Raw genomic sequence first — 22349 nt, forward strand, 5'->3', positions numbered from 1 at the left:
GCGGCGGCACATGAGGAGTGACGGGGCACAGAAATGAAGCTGGCCTCAGGTCATACAGTGGGTCCATCTCAGGTGACAAGAAACACCAGCTAAGCAAAGTAGTACAGCACACGCGACAAACCACACAACTCCAAATATAACACACCCTGACGCTGAAAATTAACACAAAACACACAAGTTTCAGAGCACTCGGTTCAATCCCCACCAGTCCATTCCGCATCGTCCGAATTGGTTTGCTATTATCCAAACACATGCAACACAATCATAGATCGGTGATATTCCGAATTTGCTAGTGCCATGGGAGTGTTCACGCGTCGGGGTGTTTTACCATAACTGCTCCATAAACGTCATTTTCAACAGCAGTAATTTTTAAGTATAAATTTCATCCTCATGCTCCCGTTCGACTCGAAATGCACCTCTTTACAAACTTACGTGACGTCATATATAAATCCGCGCGTGAAGGTTGACCTCGCCTCGGTGCATCGAGGTCATGTTTATATTTTTGTTCACCTCCCTGTAACCTATTTTTAAGATTTGATTTATCCCAAATATTGTTTGTAAATTTGTCCAGAGAATGAAATTATGGTGACATATTTCTAGATTATGTTGTATTTATTCAAAGAACTATTTCTCTTTGCGTAACTGAGTATGAGTGGGGAAACGTATGTGACCGAGAGCCGGCAAATACCGACAAAATAACATTGTTGCAATGTTTCTTCGGCGAAACCAGAGGACTTCAAAGGCAAAAATTGTTACGATATTATTCGGCGAGACCAGTTAACTACAAAGTATGAAATTATAAGAATTGAACGTCAGTTTGGATGGGTTCATTGAAGTGTGAAAGATTGAAAATCGCTGGTTAAACTTTCGTGTGAACCACACAGTTTAACCATCGCTTTTCAATCGTTCACACTTCAATGAACCCATCCAAACTGACGTTCAAATCTTAAATAAATTTTGAACCAAACAGTTAACCCTATTGTTCTTCCACAGCTCATCCAATATTTGTCAAACTTGTAGTAATCAAGTTCGGACATAGATCGAGTCGCTTTGCTTTGGAAACGAATTGTTACTAAATACAGCTGAAGAACGATGAAGCTGACCTTGAAGATGAAGGAGTCTTTTTTATCAGATGTGGGAATACATATTCACAGCAGCGAGGAAAATTAAAATAAGAAAACATTTGATATATCGTCGGAACGAAATCAGAGTGGGATCCTGGAAACAAAGAAATATACGGACAGCCTAATTGATGTAACTGTTAATCCTTCAGCTAGCGTATATATATATATATATATATATATATATATATATATATATATATATATATATATATATATATAATTCTCAGTATTCAGTCTTGCTTGGCAACGGTATGTCGTTCTATATATATACTTGTACATGTGTAACCATGTTCACTATTCTCACTATCTAGTCTTGGTTGGCAACGGTATGTCGTTCTATACCGATACGTAGATATTACGGTATAACAAAGAAGTTTTTGACAACTTCTAATAAATTCTATCACACAAATTATATTCCTTGTGTACGTGATCATATACAAGTTGATAGTTTCTACTTGGAATACATCGCTAAACTAATAAACCGCCGTGCATGTCAGCCCTACAATGCTATATTCAACACGTCACCACCGTCTGAAGTAAAGTGTAAGTACGTCGAACTTTATTTCTTTATTTATTTCAATATTTTAACAAGAAATAATAACTGACTATCTTCTTCTATCTGTTAAATGCCACAAACGACACAGACGTTGTAAACACTCAACCGACCCAATCACAACACCTGTGAGGAAACTGCCTCGCATCGCAGTGTATTGTTTACGCCTTACGTAGAGATTTTGTAATACGTCATTCAGGGCTGGTATCAGACGTCGCTCGGCCCCTACTGGGTTTAACAAAACCGGACAGGTCGATTGACAAACAGTACACAACACTCGAGCTACGATGGAGTCAACAGCCTCGCTGGCGGTTGTGTTGCTGTGCGTGTTTGTCGGAGGCAGTGCCAGCGCAAGTCAACCTAATATCATTCTCATAGTTGCTGATGACTTAGGTAAGCACACGTTCTGAGGAAATGTACATTAACTTATGACATACAGGCGCTAAAGCAAACAAAGCCATCGCTTTAGAGATCTGAGGGGCGGTCCAGTCACGTGAATATAAATACGTATTCTCGTTCCGGGCCAGTTAAGAAACGTTGACGGCCAGATTGAGTATTTTCAATGATTGTGTCTTTTGACGGATGCGTGACGCTGATTGAGAGCGCAAGGGAAATATGTTTGAGAATTATTAATATCATAGATGTGTGACGCTAATGCCACATGTGGACGATTTTGTACATACCCGCGTCCACTGTGATGACCAATAATATGTCAATGCTTTAGAGAATGAATTCTTACTTTTACCAGTAGCGATTTAGTCACATATACGCTGTCCTCCCATGGCTATCCTATAGTGGGAGCAGGCATAGCGTGAAGCACAACGTACCTTTACATGGCCGAGTGTATGACCTGTATTGTGGGACCAGCTGTTATCTCAGTTTATTAATAAGTGGCGACATGTTCTTCACAATACGGCGATATCACATCGCTTCCTCATCCTCATCTTCATTAGATAAGGAAAATGCTTAACTTAACAGAAAAAGCCTATTAATGCGACAGACAAACTATAGTAATAAAATGAACGATGGATTTCCTTGGGACTGCATCATAAGCTGTTATCATTTGGGGGTTTGTTATCTTGCTTTTGAATAGGAAGTCTGCGTCTTGTGATTCACAGTATCATTATTGGGTATGCTATCGAGCTGTTAGAGAAGTCTGCTTCTTATGATTCACAGTATCATTATTGAGTATGCTCTCGAGCTGTTAGAAAAGTCTGCTTCTTGTGAATGACGGTATCATTCCCCGTCGAACAACAGCCTAAACAAACTGTAGAAGTCGCCATGTATGTACTGGTGTTTCCCTGCAGGATGGAACGACGTGGGCTTCCACAACCCCAGCATGATCACTCCCAACATCGACGCCCTGGCAGACAGCGGGGTCATCTTCAACCACTCCTATGTCCAGCCTGTGTGCAGCCCGTGAGTATCGGCACGCCCTATTGTGTCCATTATATTCTGTCTATATCCACTTGTATAGAAAAATCATTAACTGTTTCTTGTAAGGATGTTTGACATTCGCGGGGACTACGTAGACTTGAGCACGTGGTTCGACGCATCCGCGAAGATGCGGGTAAGAGACCATGTAAGAGGCGACTACTAGGATCGGGTGGTCAGGCTCGCTGACTTGGTGTATGCATGTCATCGAATCTCAGTTACGTAGATCGATGCTCATGATATCAATCACTGGATTATGTACAGACCGCCGTCATATAGCTGGAATATTGCTGAGTGCGGCGTTAAACAACAAACAAACAAACAAAACGTAGGTCGATAGTTACCACATGTTAGTCTCGTGTTTCTCGTGTTTCTCGTGTGACAATGGGCAACAGATACTACGGCCATCTGACTGCCTGATCTACATACTCGATTATTTACAGACCACCGTCATATAGCTGGAATATTGCTGAGTGCGGCGTTAAACAACAAACAAAGACACAAACAAACAAATACTACCACAATGTCTGTCAAGGGTAGGGTTCACTCAAGTTTCAAGCACGGAGCAGGGATCATTTGACCTCCATGAGTTATATATAGCCTCATTTCATAAGCTTACTCAAAATAGACACACATCGCTATAATAAAGCAGAGCGGCTGTATGTATTCACGGAGACAGGGGACGCACGTGGTGTATGCAAACCCGTAAAGTACTGAGATGTTAAGCCTGAAGATGTTACTACCTTCTGTTTCATTCGTCTAATTATCTTTTTTATGCAGCTCGAGAACCGCTTTTATGACAGGAATTTACCCTTTCAAGGCCGGAACACAGGTAAGGACCACTAATTACAGATAAAGATTGGTGATTACAGGTAGGTACTGATATGAGGTAAATACTCGGATTAAAGGTAGGTGCTGATGGTTTTCAAAAGTTACTGCTGAAATCATAAATCATAAGCACTGCTAAGTGCAGGTAAATGAGTGACAGTAACAGCTGATTACAGGTAAGAACTGTTCGTAATTAGGTAAAATGTCGGGGCCGAATTTTTTCTCCGCGATAACAATAAGCAAGACGACTGAAACGACTTAGAAATGTATTGTGTTACTAATCGTGGGCATAAGAGTTGCCTAGTGTTGAAAGCGTTGACTCGTTACGTCGGGGACCCGTGTCCGCATCCCTTACTCATGGGTACAATGTATGAAGCCAAAATATAGTGCCCCCAAACCCCTCCCCTCACCCCACCCACCCTCCATCCCCAATAACCCTATGAATGGAATATTGCCAACAGCAGCATTTAATTCGCTCCATCACTCTTTGGGGACGTGTTGTTATTAAAATATATAAACGACACATTTGATTTATTTCAGCATTATGTGATTGAGGGATCTCAGCCAGTGTGCGTCCCCCTCAACTTCACCTTCCTGCCCCAGTACCTGAAGCACCTTGGATATTCCACCCACGCTATTGGGAAGTACGTAACGATTGGTCTAGTTTGCAATGTCCGGTATTTCATTGGAAACTCCGCAGTCAGGCTCATGGACATGTAACCATAGAAACGGATGTTTTCAAGCATAGACTCATCACCAACATTATAGTTCTCTAATTCCGCTGCCGGCCAAACGCAAAGCTGTAACACCAAAAACCTTCGAAGAGCTGCGACTATCTTTAATCTATACTTTAACAATTATACGAATGTCGAAGACCTACAACTATTGTAACTCTATACTTTAACAGGCATACAAATATCGAAGACCTACAACTATTGTAACTCTATACTCTAACAGTCATACAAATATCGAAGACCTACAACTATTGTAACTCTATACTTTAACAGTCATACGAATGTCGAAGACCTACAACTATTGTAACTCTATACTCTAACAGTCATACAAATATCGAAGACCTACAACTATTGTAACTCTATACTTTAACAGTCATACGAATGTCGAAGACCTACAACTATTGTAACTCTATACTCTAACAGTCATACGAATGTGGAAGACCTACACTATTGTAACTCCATACTTTCACAGTCATACGAATGTCGAAGACCTGCAGCTATTGTAACTCTATAATCTAACAGTCAACATGAATGTCGAAGATTGTTGAAGACTAACAAGTATAGATACTCTAAACTTTACAGACATACAAATATCGTAACTCTATACTTTAACAGATGTACGACTGTGAAATACCTACGAACACTTTGATCGGGACCATCGAAATATGCATTACAGTTAAATATAGTCAACACTGGAAATTAATTGTGTCAATGATAATGCATCAGCTGTTAACCACATCACTTTGACAGCTGCCTGGATATATATAATATGCTGTTTATCAAACATTGCTGTTTTTGCCTGCATGTAGGTGGCACCTTGGTTTCTGCAACTGGAACTGCACGCCGACATACCGAGGGTTCGACTCCTACTTTGGCTACTACCAGGGTTCTGAGGACTACTACACACACAAAACCGGTAGGCGGGTCACCAGACTGCCAAGTCGGTTTGAGAATTTAATAAACCAAGTCCTTAATTGTAAACATGTTGAAAATACGGAGTGACGGATTTATGAAACGTGAGTGCCACTCATGCTTGGGACAATCCCGTGAAGAGAATTGGTCGTCAGGAACCCATGCTTGTCGCAAGAGGCGACTAACATGATCGGGTGGTCAGGCTGCTGACATGGCTGATGCATGTCATTGCATCACAATTGCGTAGAGCCATGCTCATGATATCAATCACTGGAGTGTCTGGTCCAAACATTATTTACAGACCGCCGTCATATAGCTTGAACATTTGCTGAGTGCGGCGATTAACAACAAACAAACAAACAAACAAACAAACAAACAAACAAACAACAAACGAACGAACAGGCAGACAAACAAACAACCTTGGGATTTATCCCAATATTTGCGCTGGGTAAACTGACAATAGTCAGAGAAAGTATAGCGAGCAGTTTATCAAAATGATAAAAAGGCAGGCCACATGTTGATGCAAATGTTGTATTACGAAATTGTATTCATTTGGCGAGGTATAACCTCCGATAAACACACTCTTGACCACCAAGTTTCAATACACTGATCCCACACAGCACTAGGGGTAAAATGGTCGATTTCGCAGATTACACCCAGGACGATATGTGAGTTCACATGATAACTACTGTCAAGGACGGTAACAATGCGGGACGTTAGACGACGTCAAAGTAACGCGGGGATTTCCGTCAATGACAACCAGTTCTATTCTCTGTCGCCAAACGGTACAGTCTCCTGACTTTAACAAGGAGCCGTTCTTTCTCCTGCACGTCGGTTGATTCGTGTTCTCCCGTTGGCGCCGAGCCTCGAAGATGAGACCAGAAAGACCTTCAGCTGCCACCACTAAGGAAACTTATGATAAAATATGCAATACTAAAAAAGTAGGGGATATAAGGTTTTGGGGTGAAACTACAGGGAAGTACATCAGTGCCTGGCATTGGAAGAAACTGATTAATGTAGCGAGAAATATTTCGAAGAGCACCCAAACACAACAGTGAGTCAGATATGAAGCACGTGACCTCGGGCAGCACGTGTAAGCGGTGTTGTACGCTATTTGAATTAGATGACAATGGTGTAGTGAACATCAACCCCTCGGATAATCGACTGTCATTATATCATTATGTTTTCTGACGAATAGAGGTTCACTCTAGACTTCCCAAACCATACATATCAGAAGATATGTCTTAAATGATTCCCTCTATATTCCCTCTACCTGTTTTTTTGGGATAGTGTGCATGATAGATCATGGGTGATGGAAGACTAAACACACATCACACAGCCAATACAGTAGGCATCACTCATGAGAGAGCTGTGAACATTCTGCAAATGATGATGTCGATATGTCTGCTGTGGGGGACGTTTTACATCGCCAGGGGGAAACCATCTACACCAGTGGGGTCCAGGCACACTAACGTCGTTGGCAGAAGTGTTTGGACATAGCCAATACAGTAGGACATAGCCAATACAGTAGGACATAGCCTATGCAGTAGGACATAGCCAATACAATAGACATCTCTCACGAGAGAGGTGAAAACCCTCTGAGGAATGAAGTGGGCATGAAAAAGTTTTCAGCCCGCTGGGATCAAAGGTATCCGAGTCCTGATCAGAAACGCTCCAGGTTCATCATCTCTCTGAAGAATTCAGGTTGTTTGGAATCAGACCCAGCTGATTATGTTGAACGATTTTTTGACAATGGATGATGGGTCTTGGGTTCACAACTATCAGCCAGAGGCTAAGCAACAGTCAAAATAGAAAAAGGCAAAGTCTGTTCAATCAGAAGGCAAGGTGATGGCTCCTATTTTCTGGTGGACTACCGCACTAAAGGTGGACAAATTATGCTAATCTGCTTTGGCAACTGTGTGTACAAGCGCCGTCTCATTGAAGGTATGTTGTTCCACTACGACAATGCACCTGGGCACAGCTCAGTTTACTGTTGCTTTAAACCCATTGAACTTCGTATTCATCAGATCTGGCACTGTCAGACGTCCACCTCTTCCCAAACTTGGAGAAAGAACTGTCTGGCAAGCATTAAACACAATTAATGATGATGACGCCATTTCTGCAGTAGAGGACATAACACACATGCAGCTCGATCCAGGCACTCCAGCATCTTTGGCAGAAGGGTATGGACCTCGGAGGGGATTATATTGATAAACAACGACATCCAAATCAATCAACGAGGTCCATCAGAGTGAGGCTAAGAACCGTTAAGCCAACCCTCGTACGTGATGTGATGTAGAGGATGAGTCTACCCGGAGAGTGGGTGGTTCGAACCCCTGATCGCGTCAAACTAAAAGGCGTTTTAAGATGGTCCTTCCTCTCGCCCTGCCTGACGATAAAAACAAGGGGATTGAATTGTCCGAGTTACAGGTAGTATACTGTGTCTGAGTGGGGTATTCTCATTGTATCTCAGTGGGCTAGTATTATAAAACCGGCCTCAGACCGGACTTGTACAAGCAGCCACACACACGTGCATGCTTGTCGCTTTGCGAGTGAAATATACCTGAACTCGACGTTAAGCCACGTTTCACCTCACCTCACCACATAACAGTGGACAGGACCGAATTGGGCGACTCTAATGTGTTACGTACAGTGTACAATACACTGAGGAGTGTCGAGACAGTCTGGTGGTAAAGCGAATGCCATGTTTCGATTATCCACATGGCTACAATGTTTGAAGTCCATATCTGGTGTCCCCGGCCATGATATTGCTTGAATATTGCTGCAAGCATCACTCGGTCCATTGATTCACGAAGGTGTCAGCAGTCGCTGGCTGGTTGTAATAGCAAATACATTGTCTTTATTCACATGAGGGTTATTATACGGTCTGATATCCAGATTCAGTAAATAGGGTCCCGCGTGTGGCCTAGTGGTACACGGCGCCGTAGGCGCAGGTTCGAATCCCAGATTAATCTTGATCACGATTCTTGATTTTGCAGACAAAAAAAACTGTATCAATCAGGCGGTCAACATAATGCAAACACGAAGCTGAAACGACGTAATCGATACAAACTTCACTCACTCACTCACTCACTCACTCACTCACTCACTCACTTACTCACTCACTCACTCACTCACTCGCGCACTCACTGGCAACATATCATGTATGTTCTACACTGTTCTAAGTTAAGTTAATAATTACGCACAGAACAATAACATGTCACTTTTCCGTACCTGTTTTAAGTATCATGGCTTCCTGTATCGTTATAACACAATTCGTTCCAAATGTTCCAAGGAAGTCTTTTGTAAGATACCTTTACTTGACCACTACAGGTGGATACTTGGACTACCGAGATAATACCGACGTCGTGCGCAACGCAACAGGGGAGTACTCAGCCGTACGTATAGAATACATTAATTCAGGACTCACATATAGTCTCATGTTAACACTTCTGGACTCACATATAGTCTCACATTAACCCTCTTCTAGATTCACATATAGTCTCATGTAAACACTTCTAGACTCACATATAGTCTCATGTTAACACTTCTAGACTCACATATAATCTATGTTAACACTTCTAGACTCACATATAGTCTATGTTAACTCTCTTCCAGACTCACATATAGTCTAATGTTAACATTCTGCATTATCGCGTAGTATAAGGTATTCTGGTGTATTATCATGTAGTATAATGCAGTATGGTGTGGTATGAGGTAGTGTTAGGTAGTATAATGCAAGAAGGGTGTATTAGAATGCAATATGATGTGGAATAATACGATATGCTGTGGTATAATGCAGCATGATGTGGTATAATGCAGTATTAATAATTATGTCGAACAATGCAGTTTGGTATGGATGTGGTATAATGCAGCATGGTGTGGTACAATGCAGTATGGTGTGGTATAATGCAATATTATGCAGTATCAAATATAATGTAGCACAATACGTTATGATGTGGTATAATATAATGCAGAATGTTGTGGTATATTACAGTATTAAGTATCATGTAGTATAATACGTTATGATGTGGTATAATATAATGCAGCATGATGTAGTATAATGCAGTATTATGTATCATATAGTATAATACGTTATGATGTGGTATAATATAATGCAGCATGATGTGGTATAATGCAGTATTATGTATCATGTAGTATAATACGTTATGATGTGGCATAATATAATGCAGCATGATTTGGTATAATGCAGTATTAAGTATCATGTAGTATAAAACATTATGATTTGGTATTATATAATGCAGCATGATGTGGTATAATGCAGTATTAAGTATCATGTAGTATAATACGTTATGATGTGGTATAATATAATGCAGCATGATGTGGTATAATGCAGTATTATGTATAATGTAGTATAATGCAGCATGGTCTGTTACAATGCAGTATGGTGTGGTATGATGCAATATGATGTAGTACATTGCAGTATGATGTACCGTGATATGGCATAATGCAGTATTGTGAAGTACGATGAAGTATGAAGTGGTATGATGCAATATGGTGTGGTTTAATGCAGTATGATGCAATATATCGCAGTTGTATGTGGTATAATGAAATATGATGTAGTATAATTGTGTATGATATAAAGTAAGACAAGTTCTATGGATGAACAACTTCTTTCTATGGATAGAAAACGTCGCACTTATTGTAATAAAGAAGTTGTTCATCCATAGAACTTGTCTTACATCATCACACCAACTTCTAAATGCCACTGAAAAATGTTATGTATGATATAGTATCATGTTGCATCTTTCCGACAGGGTACTGATTTCTGTTTGTGTTTCAGTTCCGGTTTGCCAAGGAGGCTGTAGATATCATAAACAACCATGACAAGTCCAAGCCATTCTTTATATACCTGCCCTTCCAGTCCGTTCACGCCCCTATAGAGGTAGGTGTAGCAGTATCCCACATAGTACATGAAGGTAAAGTATAGAGGTAGGTGTAGCAGCACCCCACATAGTACATGCAGGTAAAGTATAGAGGTAGGTGTAGCAACACCCTACATATTAGGTATAGTATAGATTTTGGTGTAGCAGATCAAATAAGCACCTCTCTACAATCAACGACTCTTGCATGCTGATGTAGTTATCAAAGCAAAATGAAAACCAACACCTTTAAGAGAATCCAGTATTTGATATATTAATATGTTTAGATTTGAAGATATCAGCAATATAAGGTTGCACAGCAAAAATCTGAGGTCATCCCATTACAGGCTACGTCATTGTATAAGTGTAATAACCATAAGAAGATCCAATTTTGTTTGTGGCATCACTATTTGCACTCACCATCGTTGTCCTAAGTGATGGTGCAAAACTACTTTTCTTTCTTTTTTACATAATCATTTGCACCATTTTTCCTTTACTCACTATTATAAGGGCAACGCTATTTTTCAGGGCATTATCAGTTCTTCCATTAACTGCCCGATGAAGGAGGGCAGCTGAAAAGACAGAGGACTTCTGCAAATGATATTGGCCTGACAAAAAGCGTTGTTATAGATAAAATGGATAGAAATCATCAAATAAAAATAAACAAAAATATCGCTTTTAAAACATTTAGTGTAATCAACACACAACGAATATCACTGACCCGCTTTTACAAATGTAAAAACTTCATGGAACAAACCAGATGACGTCACTATTTAACATCAACATGACGTCACCTAACAACGGGCGGGATAATGGGCCCTCGTCAAGCAATATGATGTATCATTATGCCTCAAAGTGAGATTGACCAATCAGACTAACCCTTTATGAGGCCGTATATCATCAGTAAAAATCCAAGATGGATGTGACGGACCTAATATGAGTCCGTATATAGTCAATAACAGACATTTTGGATTTTCCAACACCAACCTCACATATTTCACGTGATAATTCTGATACAGAAATTCGCCATTCGACACTGTTTTGTGTTTTAATACAAAATTAATTGTGATGAACAAAGACATTAATTTTCAAAGAAACCACGTTCGTGACTTTATTAATACAATATGTAAAGAGAAAAGGCTTACAACGGAGGTAACTGATTTACAAATGGCAACGTCATAGAACATAATATAGGATGACGTCAAATAATTCTCTGCTAACCTAATGACACCGTATAGGGCAACGAAAGACACCATAACAAAAATTTGGGCGGTTCAATGACAGTTCTATCCATTGTACCAAAATAAGGTTGAAGTGTTATCAAATTATTACTTCATAATTCAGGTCAGCTACAGAGCCTTGGCTCTCTTTTCAAAAATATATTTATTTTGTGTACTATTTTAATTAAAAAGCACAATCTCATGAACGAATTTGCAGCGTTCATACACGCTTACCTAGTGCACAGTGGTAACACGTAGTCAACATTAAACGAGAACGTTACCTGATCTACTGTGTAGCAGTCGTGATTGTTAGATTATATGTGCACAGCTGGTCAAGGAGGAGGATCTGTTTTAAAAACAAATCAAAAGGACTTTCTAGAAACGCAAAATGTATGGATCTAGGATCTGTATGTTTGCAAATTGATATTGATATTTCAGAGAGGCCTATTTCAAAGTGGAACAGTTAGTAGATGGTGTTATATAGACAGTGGTATAATCATGGCTTTTGATGTTTGAAATTATGGAATACTATTGCAGTATGTTGGAGAATATGGAATGGTATTGTAATATGTTGGAGAATATGGAATGGTACTGTAATATGTTGGAAAATATGGAATGGTACTGTAATATGTTGGAGAATATGGAATGGTACTGCAATATGTTGGAGAATATGGATATCAAACACTGGTTTGCCTAGTCCGCTCTAGTAATTATAGCACGCAGTGACAGATGTAATTCTTACACCAGCTCCCTAACAACACATGTACGTCTACAGCTGGTTGATATGATGTGTATTATTTCCAGGTACCAAAGCAGTATGAAGACATGTATCCAAACGTTGTAAACATCGGTCGTCGGAAATTTTGTGGTAAGGATACCCAAATCACGCGTCAGTCACCCAGAGTTGTGTCCCCTAGCAACAAAGAGGTCAGAGGTTATGTTCAACTGTGATCCTGAGAATGTCAGTAAATTTCTTCTTCTCCCACATGAAGCTGATACGCCATGATGTATCTGAAATACTGTTCGAACCGGCGTAACATTCCTAAATTTCGTTCAGCAAGTACACTAATTATTGCATGTACGTTTTAGTCAAGTCCCTCGTGACCAGGTGAGGTGAGATGAAATGGGGTTCAAGGTCGTGTGTGTACTTGGAGACAGACGATCTTGACTAGACTAACATTTAGTCTCTGAAATCTTATATTACACAATATCCTTCTTGACTCTAAAAATAAAAAAATTCCCTATGCTGATTAATAGAGCTAGCTTGAGCTGGCTAGACTTGCTTTTGTATGCATTTCTAGATTATTATTTTTTCATAAAATAAATATATTCCACGGTCATGGTGCAGGACTAGATCTTGACCTTCGCCAATCAAATATGGCCGACATCGCAGTCACTTCAGTTACCTCCCTTCGAAGCTCTGTATTTTAGGAGACCTGTGTAAGACCCTTGTTACGCTGTATTTCAGGAATGGTGACAGCCCTTGACGATGCTATCGGTAGCGTCACGCGGGCTCTACAGGAACAGAAAGTGTTTGATAACACACTCATCTTTTTTACTGCTGATGTATGTACATTTTCCCCATTCAGATGTATCCACTAACGCTTATTAAACCAAACAGTTCCATTGATTTGAAATTACCTATGCAAACAAAAAATAGTTCGATATTCTTTCAAACGATATCTAAATGAATATTTAGAGTATTCTCCTTCCATAATTATATAGTTTTCTTATTTATTCTGCTTTTCCCCATGATTGTCACAGAATGGTGGCGAACTGGTTGCCTATGGTAACAACTGGCCTCTCCGTGGCGGCAAACACACGGTGTGGGAGGGGGGCACGAGGGTGACGTCATTTGCCCATGGGGTTGGTATAAGACGCACCGGATACACGTACGATGGGTAAGCGTTTATCACTGATGTCATGAGATTCGTTCCCTTAGTCGTGCCGGGATCTGATGACCGTGGGTTCGAACTGCCTGAATATGATTCTTTATTAGTCGAAAATGGTACACGTCAGAGACCAGCATCAATTCGGGCTGACACGCCGTGACTGTATACAGTTTATAACTGAAATACTGTTGAAAGCCTCAGGCCAGTGTTTTCACGTGGAGGCTCATTGGGATATAGTTACCCCCGTAAATACCTAAAGATCCGGGGTAGAACTGGTATGCAACAACCCATACTTGTCGTAAGAGGCGACTAAGGGGATCTTTACTCTATACTTCAACGACCCGTAGAATAGGTCTTCAGCAACCCATGCTTGCCGTAAAAGGTGACTATGCTTGTCGTAAAAGGCGACTAACGGGATCGGGTGGTCAGGTTCGCTGACTTGGTTGAGGCATGTCATTGTATCCAAATTGCGTATATCGATGCTCATGATGTCAATCACTGGATTGCCTGGTCCAGACTCGATTATATACAGACCACTGTATTATGGTTGGAATATTGATGATTGCGGCGTTAAACAAGAAACAAACAAATATAGTTATTTAGGAAATACGCTCACTGTGTTTTGAATATAGAGATATGCTATCTTCAGATTTGATAACCCTTTCAATTATGCGTATATTATATGTAAACTGACGGCCAATATAAACTTTACCACTTTAAAAATGAAATTGCAAAAAATTAAAAACACAAGTGCACCTCATCCTCGATTATCCAGGGTATTATGTTTTCCATTTTATTATGATAAATACCCTGGCCGATTCGCAAACAAAGCTTCCTTCCTTATCATTAACTAAGGATTTCTGCGTCATAAGGATATGGTTCAAACGGACTGTACGGTAGCGAATGGGTCCAGTATATTTAAAATAATCATGGAGTTACACTACCCTGGAGCACCGAGGATGATGCTCAGTTTTGTATAACCATTGTTCCAGGTTCTTCCACGCTGTCGACTATGTTCCAACTATCTTAGCTGCAGCGGGAGGGAAGCCAGGTCTGTATAACATGTTTGTATGTAAATATATGCTAGTGTTATATTCATACCAAAAGACGTTGAAAGATGGTACTTGTTGTTACCCTGTCTGGCGCTCGGAGTTAAGAGGCTAAAACAAGGACTGGTGCGGCATGGTATCTCAGTGGGCTAGCACTATAAATCGGCAGCAGTCCGGACTAGTACACAAAAAACACTAACACACACTCACACACGTACGTGCACGTCGCTATATAAGTGCAATAATCTTGGACGCGACGTTAAACCCAATTTCACCTCACCTCACAATTACGTTACGAACTGACGAGCAGAATATTTTTACAATATTGTGGAACAGTCTGCACACATGGAGATTTTTATGGAAGTAAGTTGACGTCAAACGTCTTTCATATGACGTCAAATCACAACTGTATCCTGGCACCCATGGGGTCCCTTTTCTCCAGGTGGGTCACAATTATAGCCAATAAGAAAATATTACTGGATGCCAAGTTTGGGTGCCGGAATAAACCATCAGAGATGACAGATACAAGTTATATGTATTTGCTCCCTCATGACGATGTCTCAAGGTCACACTGAGTTGAGGTGCAATAGGCTGTAACGACGCGTCCCAGTGTGTTGCACGTATACAGCGAATTGACATGTGTGGTGTGAAACCGGTGAGTCCGTCTGAACAGGTGGTTTACACTGTCCTGCTGATTGGGCGTTGTTTGGTGGAACTCTTCTTTCACTACGGGGCAGAAACCCGCCCCACCCTCACCCAATGCTTGTCGTACCCGCGGATTATTGAGGATGGGGTGGTGGCAATGTGTGACCATGTGTGACCATGTGTGACCATGATTGTCTGTCATTGTGCCCTAACGACATGTGCCGTTGCTCGACAGTGAAATACGGGCTTGGCTGGTTCAGACCCATCACAGCCGCTGTGATGTCGTTGGAATAGATCACACTTTCACACTGCAGCGTTAATCAGTACTCACGCACACTCACCAAGTTTACAGTACAGTTTACTGTTATTGCAGATGCACTTATAGATGGAGTTAGCCAGTGATAGCAGCTACTGTACCAATTACTGTTATTGCAGCCACAGGCGCAACCTACTGTACATCCACTGTTATTGCAGATGCATCTATAGATGGAGTAAGTCACTGAAAGAAGCTACAGCGCCATTTGCTGTTATTGCAGCCACAGGCGCAACCTACTGTATATTCACTGTTATTTCAGATGCATCTATAGATGGAGTAAGTCAGTGGGAATCTATACGTATGGGTCTTCCTTCTCAGAGGACTGAGTTTATATACAACCTAGACGACTTCTTCTACCCCGTCACGGGACGTGCAGCCATCAGGTACATGGGATCAAGCACACCCGTGGGGGTTATAATATGTAACAGTATTCCAATCCTATCACAGGACGTTCAGCCATCAGGTACATGGGATCAATCACAGCCGTTGGGGTTATAATATGTAACAGTATTCCAATTATATCACAGGACGTTCAGCCATCGGGTACATGGGGTCTAGCACATCCGTGTGGGTTATAATATGTTAAAGTATTCCAAATATATCACAGGACGTTCAGCCATCGGGTACGTGGGTTCAAACACACGCATTGGAATTCTGGTTCAAATTAGGTACCCAGCAACCTATGGTCATAAGAGGAGTCTTAACGGACCTGGTGGTCGAACGAGGTAACTTGGATGTCGTCGTACCTTGACGCAGTGGATCTATGTTCATGCTATTGACCATTGGTTTGCCTGGTTCCGATTCCAGTTTACAGACCATCGTCATATAGCTGGAATATGACGTTCGGCGTCAACCATTAAACAACAGAACATGTCAGTTTCTCGTTCGGATCAGTCCGGAAACTTAAGGCCTCTGATATCATGCACGTCAGTACCTTGCCAGGAACCTCGATGGTCCAGACCCTACTAGTCCCGAAACCTGTATATCAGGACACGTTATGATAGTGTTGGGAACGTGCATGTGCATACTGGATGCAAGTGTCACGACTGTGTACCCATGAGTTGGTGCAATAATAAAACGCAACAAAACCATTTCCATACTCATAAGAAATCTCTGCTGAAAGAGTCCGTTTTACGATTCCGACTATATCATGAGTATGTTTTTATGGATTACCATCAATAAGTGATGATAAGAGGCGTTCGCCTAGAGGTGAGCATTTCCTGCCCCACCCATCACAAACACATGCAAAGGCAAGACAAATCTTCACCTGGAAGAACACTGCACCAATATTTTGGTCACAGGTTGCGTCAAATTTTGACTCTTGGAGTCGTATGACGTTCCTTAGAGTCTTGTAGAAAGGGCGTGCTCTATTGTACGTCATACAATATGGACGGGGTCTCGCTGTCCATAATGACGCAAAGCCATTATTTAAATCCACATGTGTTTCAGGGTCGGAGACATGAAGTTGGTCGACGGATACCCAGGGCTGTACGACAACTGGTACCTTCCTATGAATGAAACGCAGGACACGCCTCTAGAAGACTTCATATATAATGCTGAACACGAACTGGTGTGGCTGTTTAACTTGACAGGTATATTGCAAAGGTTGTCACACAAGATGTATCCTGGATGTTTCCTTTGTTGTTTAATGCCGCGCTCAGCAATAGTCAGCTATATGACGTCGGCCTTTTAATAGCCAATTCGGGACTAGATAAAGGTTTCAAGATGGTTTTTAATATGTGTGACTGTGTGTGCGTGTGTGCAAGCGTGCGACAGTCCGTCGCGTACCAGTATGGTGCTGATTAACCAAGAAACACATCAAAGCAACAGACGCATTCCGACATTTGTGAGAGTGAGTGAGTTAGTTGCGCCACTTTTAGCAATGTTCAAGCAATATCACGGCGGGAGACACCAGGTTTCACACACTGTACCCATGTTGGGAATCGAATCCGTGTCTTCGGCGTGACGCGATAACGCTTTAACCACTAGGCTACCGCACCGCCACCAATGTTCATAAGAGAAAATACTACTACTACTACTACTACTACTACTACTACTACTACTACTACTACGTTCATTATTTGCACTCTCCTTTCAGCTGATCCTCTCGAAAAGCAAAATCTAGCCAATCAAATGCCAGATGTCGTGAAAACGTTACGTGCCCGGATGTTGGAGTATAAAAAACAAATGGTCCCCGCCAACTTCCCCCCTGAAGATCCGAAGGGGAATCCCAGCCATTTTGGGGGAGTGTGGACCCCGGGATGGTGTTAGAGATGAAGACGGGATGATGTGTACTTTATGTATTTATGCATAGGGCTGTATGTGTATTCAATCAAAATATTGCAACTTTCAAATTCAGAAGCTTGATGACGTACTCTTCCATGATTTGGAAAATTTTAGATTTGTCAGTCAGAAGTATCAAATCACAATAACCACTTCTGACTGAAACAGCCGATTTGACGGCTGTTAACATTTATAGAAAAGTCATTGCAGATAGACCTTTATAACTAATAATATGCGCAGTTGTAAGTTGCAAGATGCAGGTTTGCGGTTTCTACACTAATAGTATTCAAAGTATACTGGCAAGTATTTTACTAATGTGGGTATAGCTGTTGATCCATATCTGGACTTCTGGGTGAGATCAGATTCCCAGCAACCTAGGCATGTCTAAGAGGGGGTGGATGACATGTATCGAGTTGGCTTCAGCTTAAGGCTTGGCAAGCTGGTTTGTTGTATTTTTTTTGCATTTACAGTCGTGACAAACGTTGTCGGGGTGCAATGACACATCAGCTAACAAGTCTCCAAGCTTGACCACCCGTGACCTCTTACGACCAGCAGAGGTTGTTACGGGCTAATTCTAACCCGGAATCAACCAGGGGTTTCCAATTTACGTTACGTGCCCGGATGTTGGAGTATAAAAAAACATATGGTCCCCGCCAACTTCCCCCCTGAAGATCCGAAGGGGGATCCCAACCAATTTGGGGGAGTGTGAACCCCGGGATGGCGTTAGAGATGAAGACGGGAAGCTGTGTACTTACTATATTTGTGGATATGGCTAGATTCATATAGCCAATCAAACCATTTGCTTCATAGGGATATTTTGCAACTTTCAATTTCAGAGGCTTGATGAAATATTCTACCATGATTGGTCAATCAGAAGTTTCAAATCACAAGATCCACCTCTGATTGAAACAACTGATTCGACCTTACCGAGAAAATAAATGTTTATAGAAGAGTCATTGTTTGGAGGTCTTTTGAAATAATAATATGTGGAGTTGCAATTGTAAAATGCAGATTTGCGGTTACTACAATATTCCAAGTATGCGTGGCAAGTAATTTCATAGTGAGTGTGTGTAGCTGTTGATCCATTCATAGACCTCTGGGTGAGCACAAGTCCCCAGCAAATCATCCGTGTCTAAGAAGGAACTCGGTTAGTCAGGCTGGGTGAATTGGAGGCAGCTGATTGCGTGGCTAAGTGGTGTGTTTGGGTGGAGATAATTATCTACTCACAGTATTCCCACTATATGGCGACTGTTTGTAAAAATATCGAGCACACAAACCAGTGATTGATATCAAGCAACGATCCACGTCGTCGGGGTACGGCGACACGCCATCAAACAAGTGACCGAGCCATCAAGTCGCCTCTCACGACCAACTTAGGTTGTTACGGACCAGGGGCGGTATTCATGAACATTCTTAGAATTTTTTAACTCGCTAAGAAAATTCTTAGCTAAGTGTTACAGGAGTGTAATCATAATGACTCGGAGCCTAACTTTTAGCTGAGCGTTAAGTGAAACTGTGAGAGGAACTCTTAGGTAGGACATTGGTCGTAACCAGGGAAGCCAACAATTGCCATGAACGCTGCTTGATTACGTTGGATGTCTGTTCGTAGTACAGGTAATTTGACACATTGTCGGACAATAGCCGGTGTTGACAATGCATCAATTGTTTCACTGACAATACGGCTTATGGATGGCTCACTTATTCCAAGATCATCGGCGTTACACAGTTGCATTTTCCCATTTGCAAGATAACCAGCATGACAGCTATTTTCATCTCCAGGTTGATAGCATTGTTTCTTTGTGTAGGGGAGGTAAGCCTATCCTGATTAAATTCCTGACAAATAATATACCCGCACTGTCAAGACGAAACCGCTGGATAAGTTCCGTGTCTGAATACACACTGAAAATGTTTTTCCTTGGCCTGAAAGTTCTCAGCTAATGCGGCTGGGGAGCCCCAGCTGCCGCCACTTAAGAAAATTCTTAGGTAATTAAAAGCCCTCTTGAGTACTCTTAACTTTAGGGGTACTCTTAGCGCTAAAAGTTTTTATGGATATGACTTAAGAAAATTCTTAGATTTAAGAGTAACTTTTGGTATTTCAAAGAATTTTATCAGACTTAAGACCTCCTTAGCACTCCAAGAATGTTTATGAATACCGCCCCTGGACTCCTTGCAGTTGCATCACAAGTCACTATTGGCAAAGTGTTCGGAAATGATTTGTTTTTGATAGATTTGCGACAATCTTGTGGCATATGAATTTGACGCCAGTAAGTCGGCTAACGATAATTATTAAAAAGACTCACGTGTCTGTGTCGATAAAGGGTACTGGGGAATGCTCAGAGGATGGGGTGTAGTGGGGCTGGGGGACTGGGGTGTCGGGATCGCATGGTATGTGTGATGGGATCTTCAGTAGCAAATGCTTGTCGTAAGAGGCGACTAACGGGATCTGGGGATCAGGCTCGCTGACTTGCTTGATGCGTGTCATCGTATCCCAAACGCGTAGATCATGCTTATGATGTCAATCACTGAATTATCTGGTCCAGTTTCGATTATTTACAGACCGCCGTCCTATAGCTGGAATATTGCTGAGTGCGGCGTTAAACAACAAACAAACAAACATCATACCGAGTTCCTCGTCTATCAAACAGCTTTCAACGAATAACTCGTTCAATCCAGTACCTAGATGAGTGAGTGACTACTGTTTAACGCCACAGTCAAAACTAGTCCCGTTATATAACCGAGCCTTCTCAATCATGAATGACGTGAGTGCATGCAACTACAATCAATCAGATTCTCGAAAATGGGGAATGGTTTGATAACACGAACTGATATGAGGGTAAATATTTGTCATAAAATATCTACTTATATGGGTGAAGAACTAGTGTGATCTAAATGCAGTATGAACAACCGTTTCGGAACCCTTTCGAGGCAGTCGGAATCATGCCATAATATTAGGTTGTCATTAAAAGCTTTAAAAAAATACAATTCCAGATATCTGTTTGGCCGAGATAGAGGTGTCAAAAAGTGTCTCCTATCTGTGGGCGCATTTACCCTCCGCGTTTGTCCTTGACATTGTTTATGTTTACATGCTTCTGTAGCTAAATGCTAATTTGAGAAAAAACCAAACAATGTTCCGTCCCTTTACACGAGCCCCTACCGGCGCCACTCCTGGCCTGTGGTCTCCATGGTGACACGTGCTGTGAACGACGTTGACTCACAGGGACAGATAACCGTTCATGTGTAAACTGGAAGGTGTGATAGGGTGTGATAATAATATATATATACAACTAAGAACATTGGCAAACAAATTGTTTGCCACCTTAAATATATAATTATTATTAACTGATCTGCGATACAGCCGAGATAGAAGTGTCAAAAACTCCTCTCCTGGCCTGTGGTCTCCATGGTGACACGTGCTGTGAAGGACGCTGATTCGCAGGGATAGATTACCTTTAATGTGATAGGGTTTGATAATCATATTGTTTGCCAATGTCCAACATTCTTTATGTTTACATGATTCTCTAGTGAAATGCTAATTTGAGAATAAAAACAATGCTCTCTCACCTTCGATATGGTTTCCATGGTGACACGTACTGTTAACACTAGCTGTGAACAACGTTAATACACGTGGAAATGTCACCTTCCAAAAATAAGAACAAATATATTTTGCAAACAGAAATAATGTATCGCTTTGTGTTTGATTGACATATTTGTCAACAATTAAAGTTGGAAAACATATACCTATCGCAACCTGTTAGAATGAACCTGTAGGATTATGCGGTCGCTTCAAACGCCGCATATTCAACTACATTTATGGTAGTGACGGTAAATATGAGACTTTTTGTCTTTTGTCAGATTTGTTGTTCACTGTGACAGTAAAGATGATTTGTCACTGGATGGAATGTGTACTATTGCACGTGGTGTGTTGCCATCACTCGTGTGGTTTAACATCATACACAGAAATAAAGATAGAAGGCATAAGACTTTATATACCATTTGTTTTTATGAGGGTGTTAAAGTTTGAAATATCTGATTACTTCTATTTCCAGTGTAGGCCTTTAGTCCAGCCAGTAAAGAACCCAGCAGGCGTTCAGTTATTATATATCCATTAAAAAGCAAACTTATTGCCATATGTCAACACAGCAGAATTGCGGACTAGTTGTTAAAACATCTTAGTCTATGCTAGACCAGCTATATCACCGCGGTTTGTAAATAGTCGAGTCTGGACCATACAAATCAGTGGTTAAAACAAGGAAGAAAGACCCAGGGCCGTAGGGGTACCATTAGTGCAATCACTCGGGCCTGACTGACCAAGCCGTTTAGTCACCACTTATGCAAACGTATTCAGTCATGTAGCCATAAAGGCCCACAGTACAATGCAGATTGGATTTGAACATTTGTCACGTGTGAACATGATTAGATTTTAAAACCAAGTTACACATTTCTCATCACAAAGACATGTATTTAAAATACAGAAAC

General features: G+C 41.2%; 1 protein-coding gene across 1 annotated transcript; it reads left to right on the top strand.

Moving 5' to 3' along the window:
* The first annotated feature begins 1933 nt into the window (after window positions 1-1933).
* LOC139457798 (arylsulfatase B-like) lies at window positions 1934-18820 on the top strand. The gene is made up of 14 exons (XM_071239144.1): window positions 1934-2070; window positions 2985-3096; window positions 3892-3943; window positions 4480-4583; window positions 5483-5589; window positions 8919-8983; window positions 10390-10491; window positions 12493-12556; window positions 13157-13254; window positions 13453-13589; window positions 14573-14631; window positions 15850-15973; window positions 17040-17182; window positions 17689-18820. Exons 1-14 carry the CDS (start codon window positions 1965-1967, stop codon window positions 17859-17861), a joined length of 1446 nt encoding a protein of 481 aa, XP_071095245.1. The 5' UTR covers window positions 1934-1964; the 3' UTR covers window positions 17862-18820.
* The last annotated feature ends 3529 nt before the right edge of the window (window positions 18821-22349 follow it).

The sequence above is a fragment of the Haliotis cracherodii genome, unplaced genomic scaffold (genome assembly GCF_022045235.1).
Source record: "Haliotis cracherodii isolate W230 unplaced genomic scaffold, xgHalCrac1.p SCAF_12, whole genome shotgun sequence".
Lineage (NCBI taxonomy): Eukaryota > Metazoa > Mollusca > Gastropoda > Lepetellida > Haliotidae > Haliotis > Haliotis cracherodii.

What these genes read in the sequence shown, in the direction of transcription:
- LOC139457798 (XM_071239144.1), top strand. Translation starts at nt 1,965, where the DNA reads ATGGAGTCAACAGCCTCGCTGGCGGTTGTGTTGCTGTGCGTGTTTGTC. An exon ending in CTTTCAAGGCCGGAACACAG is followed by an intron (nt 3,944 to 4,479) that starts GTAAGGACCACT and finishes GATTTATTTCAG; the next exon opens with CATTATGTGATTGAGGGATC. An exon ending in CTACTACACACACAAAACCG is followed by an intron (nt 5,590 to 8,918) that starts GTAGGCGGGTCA and finishes TGACCACTACAG; the next exon opens with GTGGATACTTGGACTACCGA.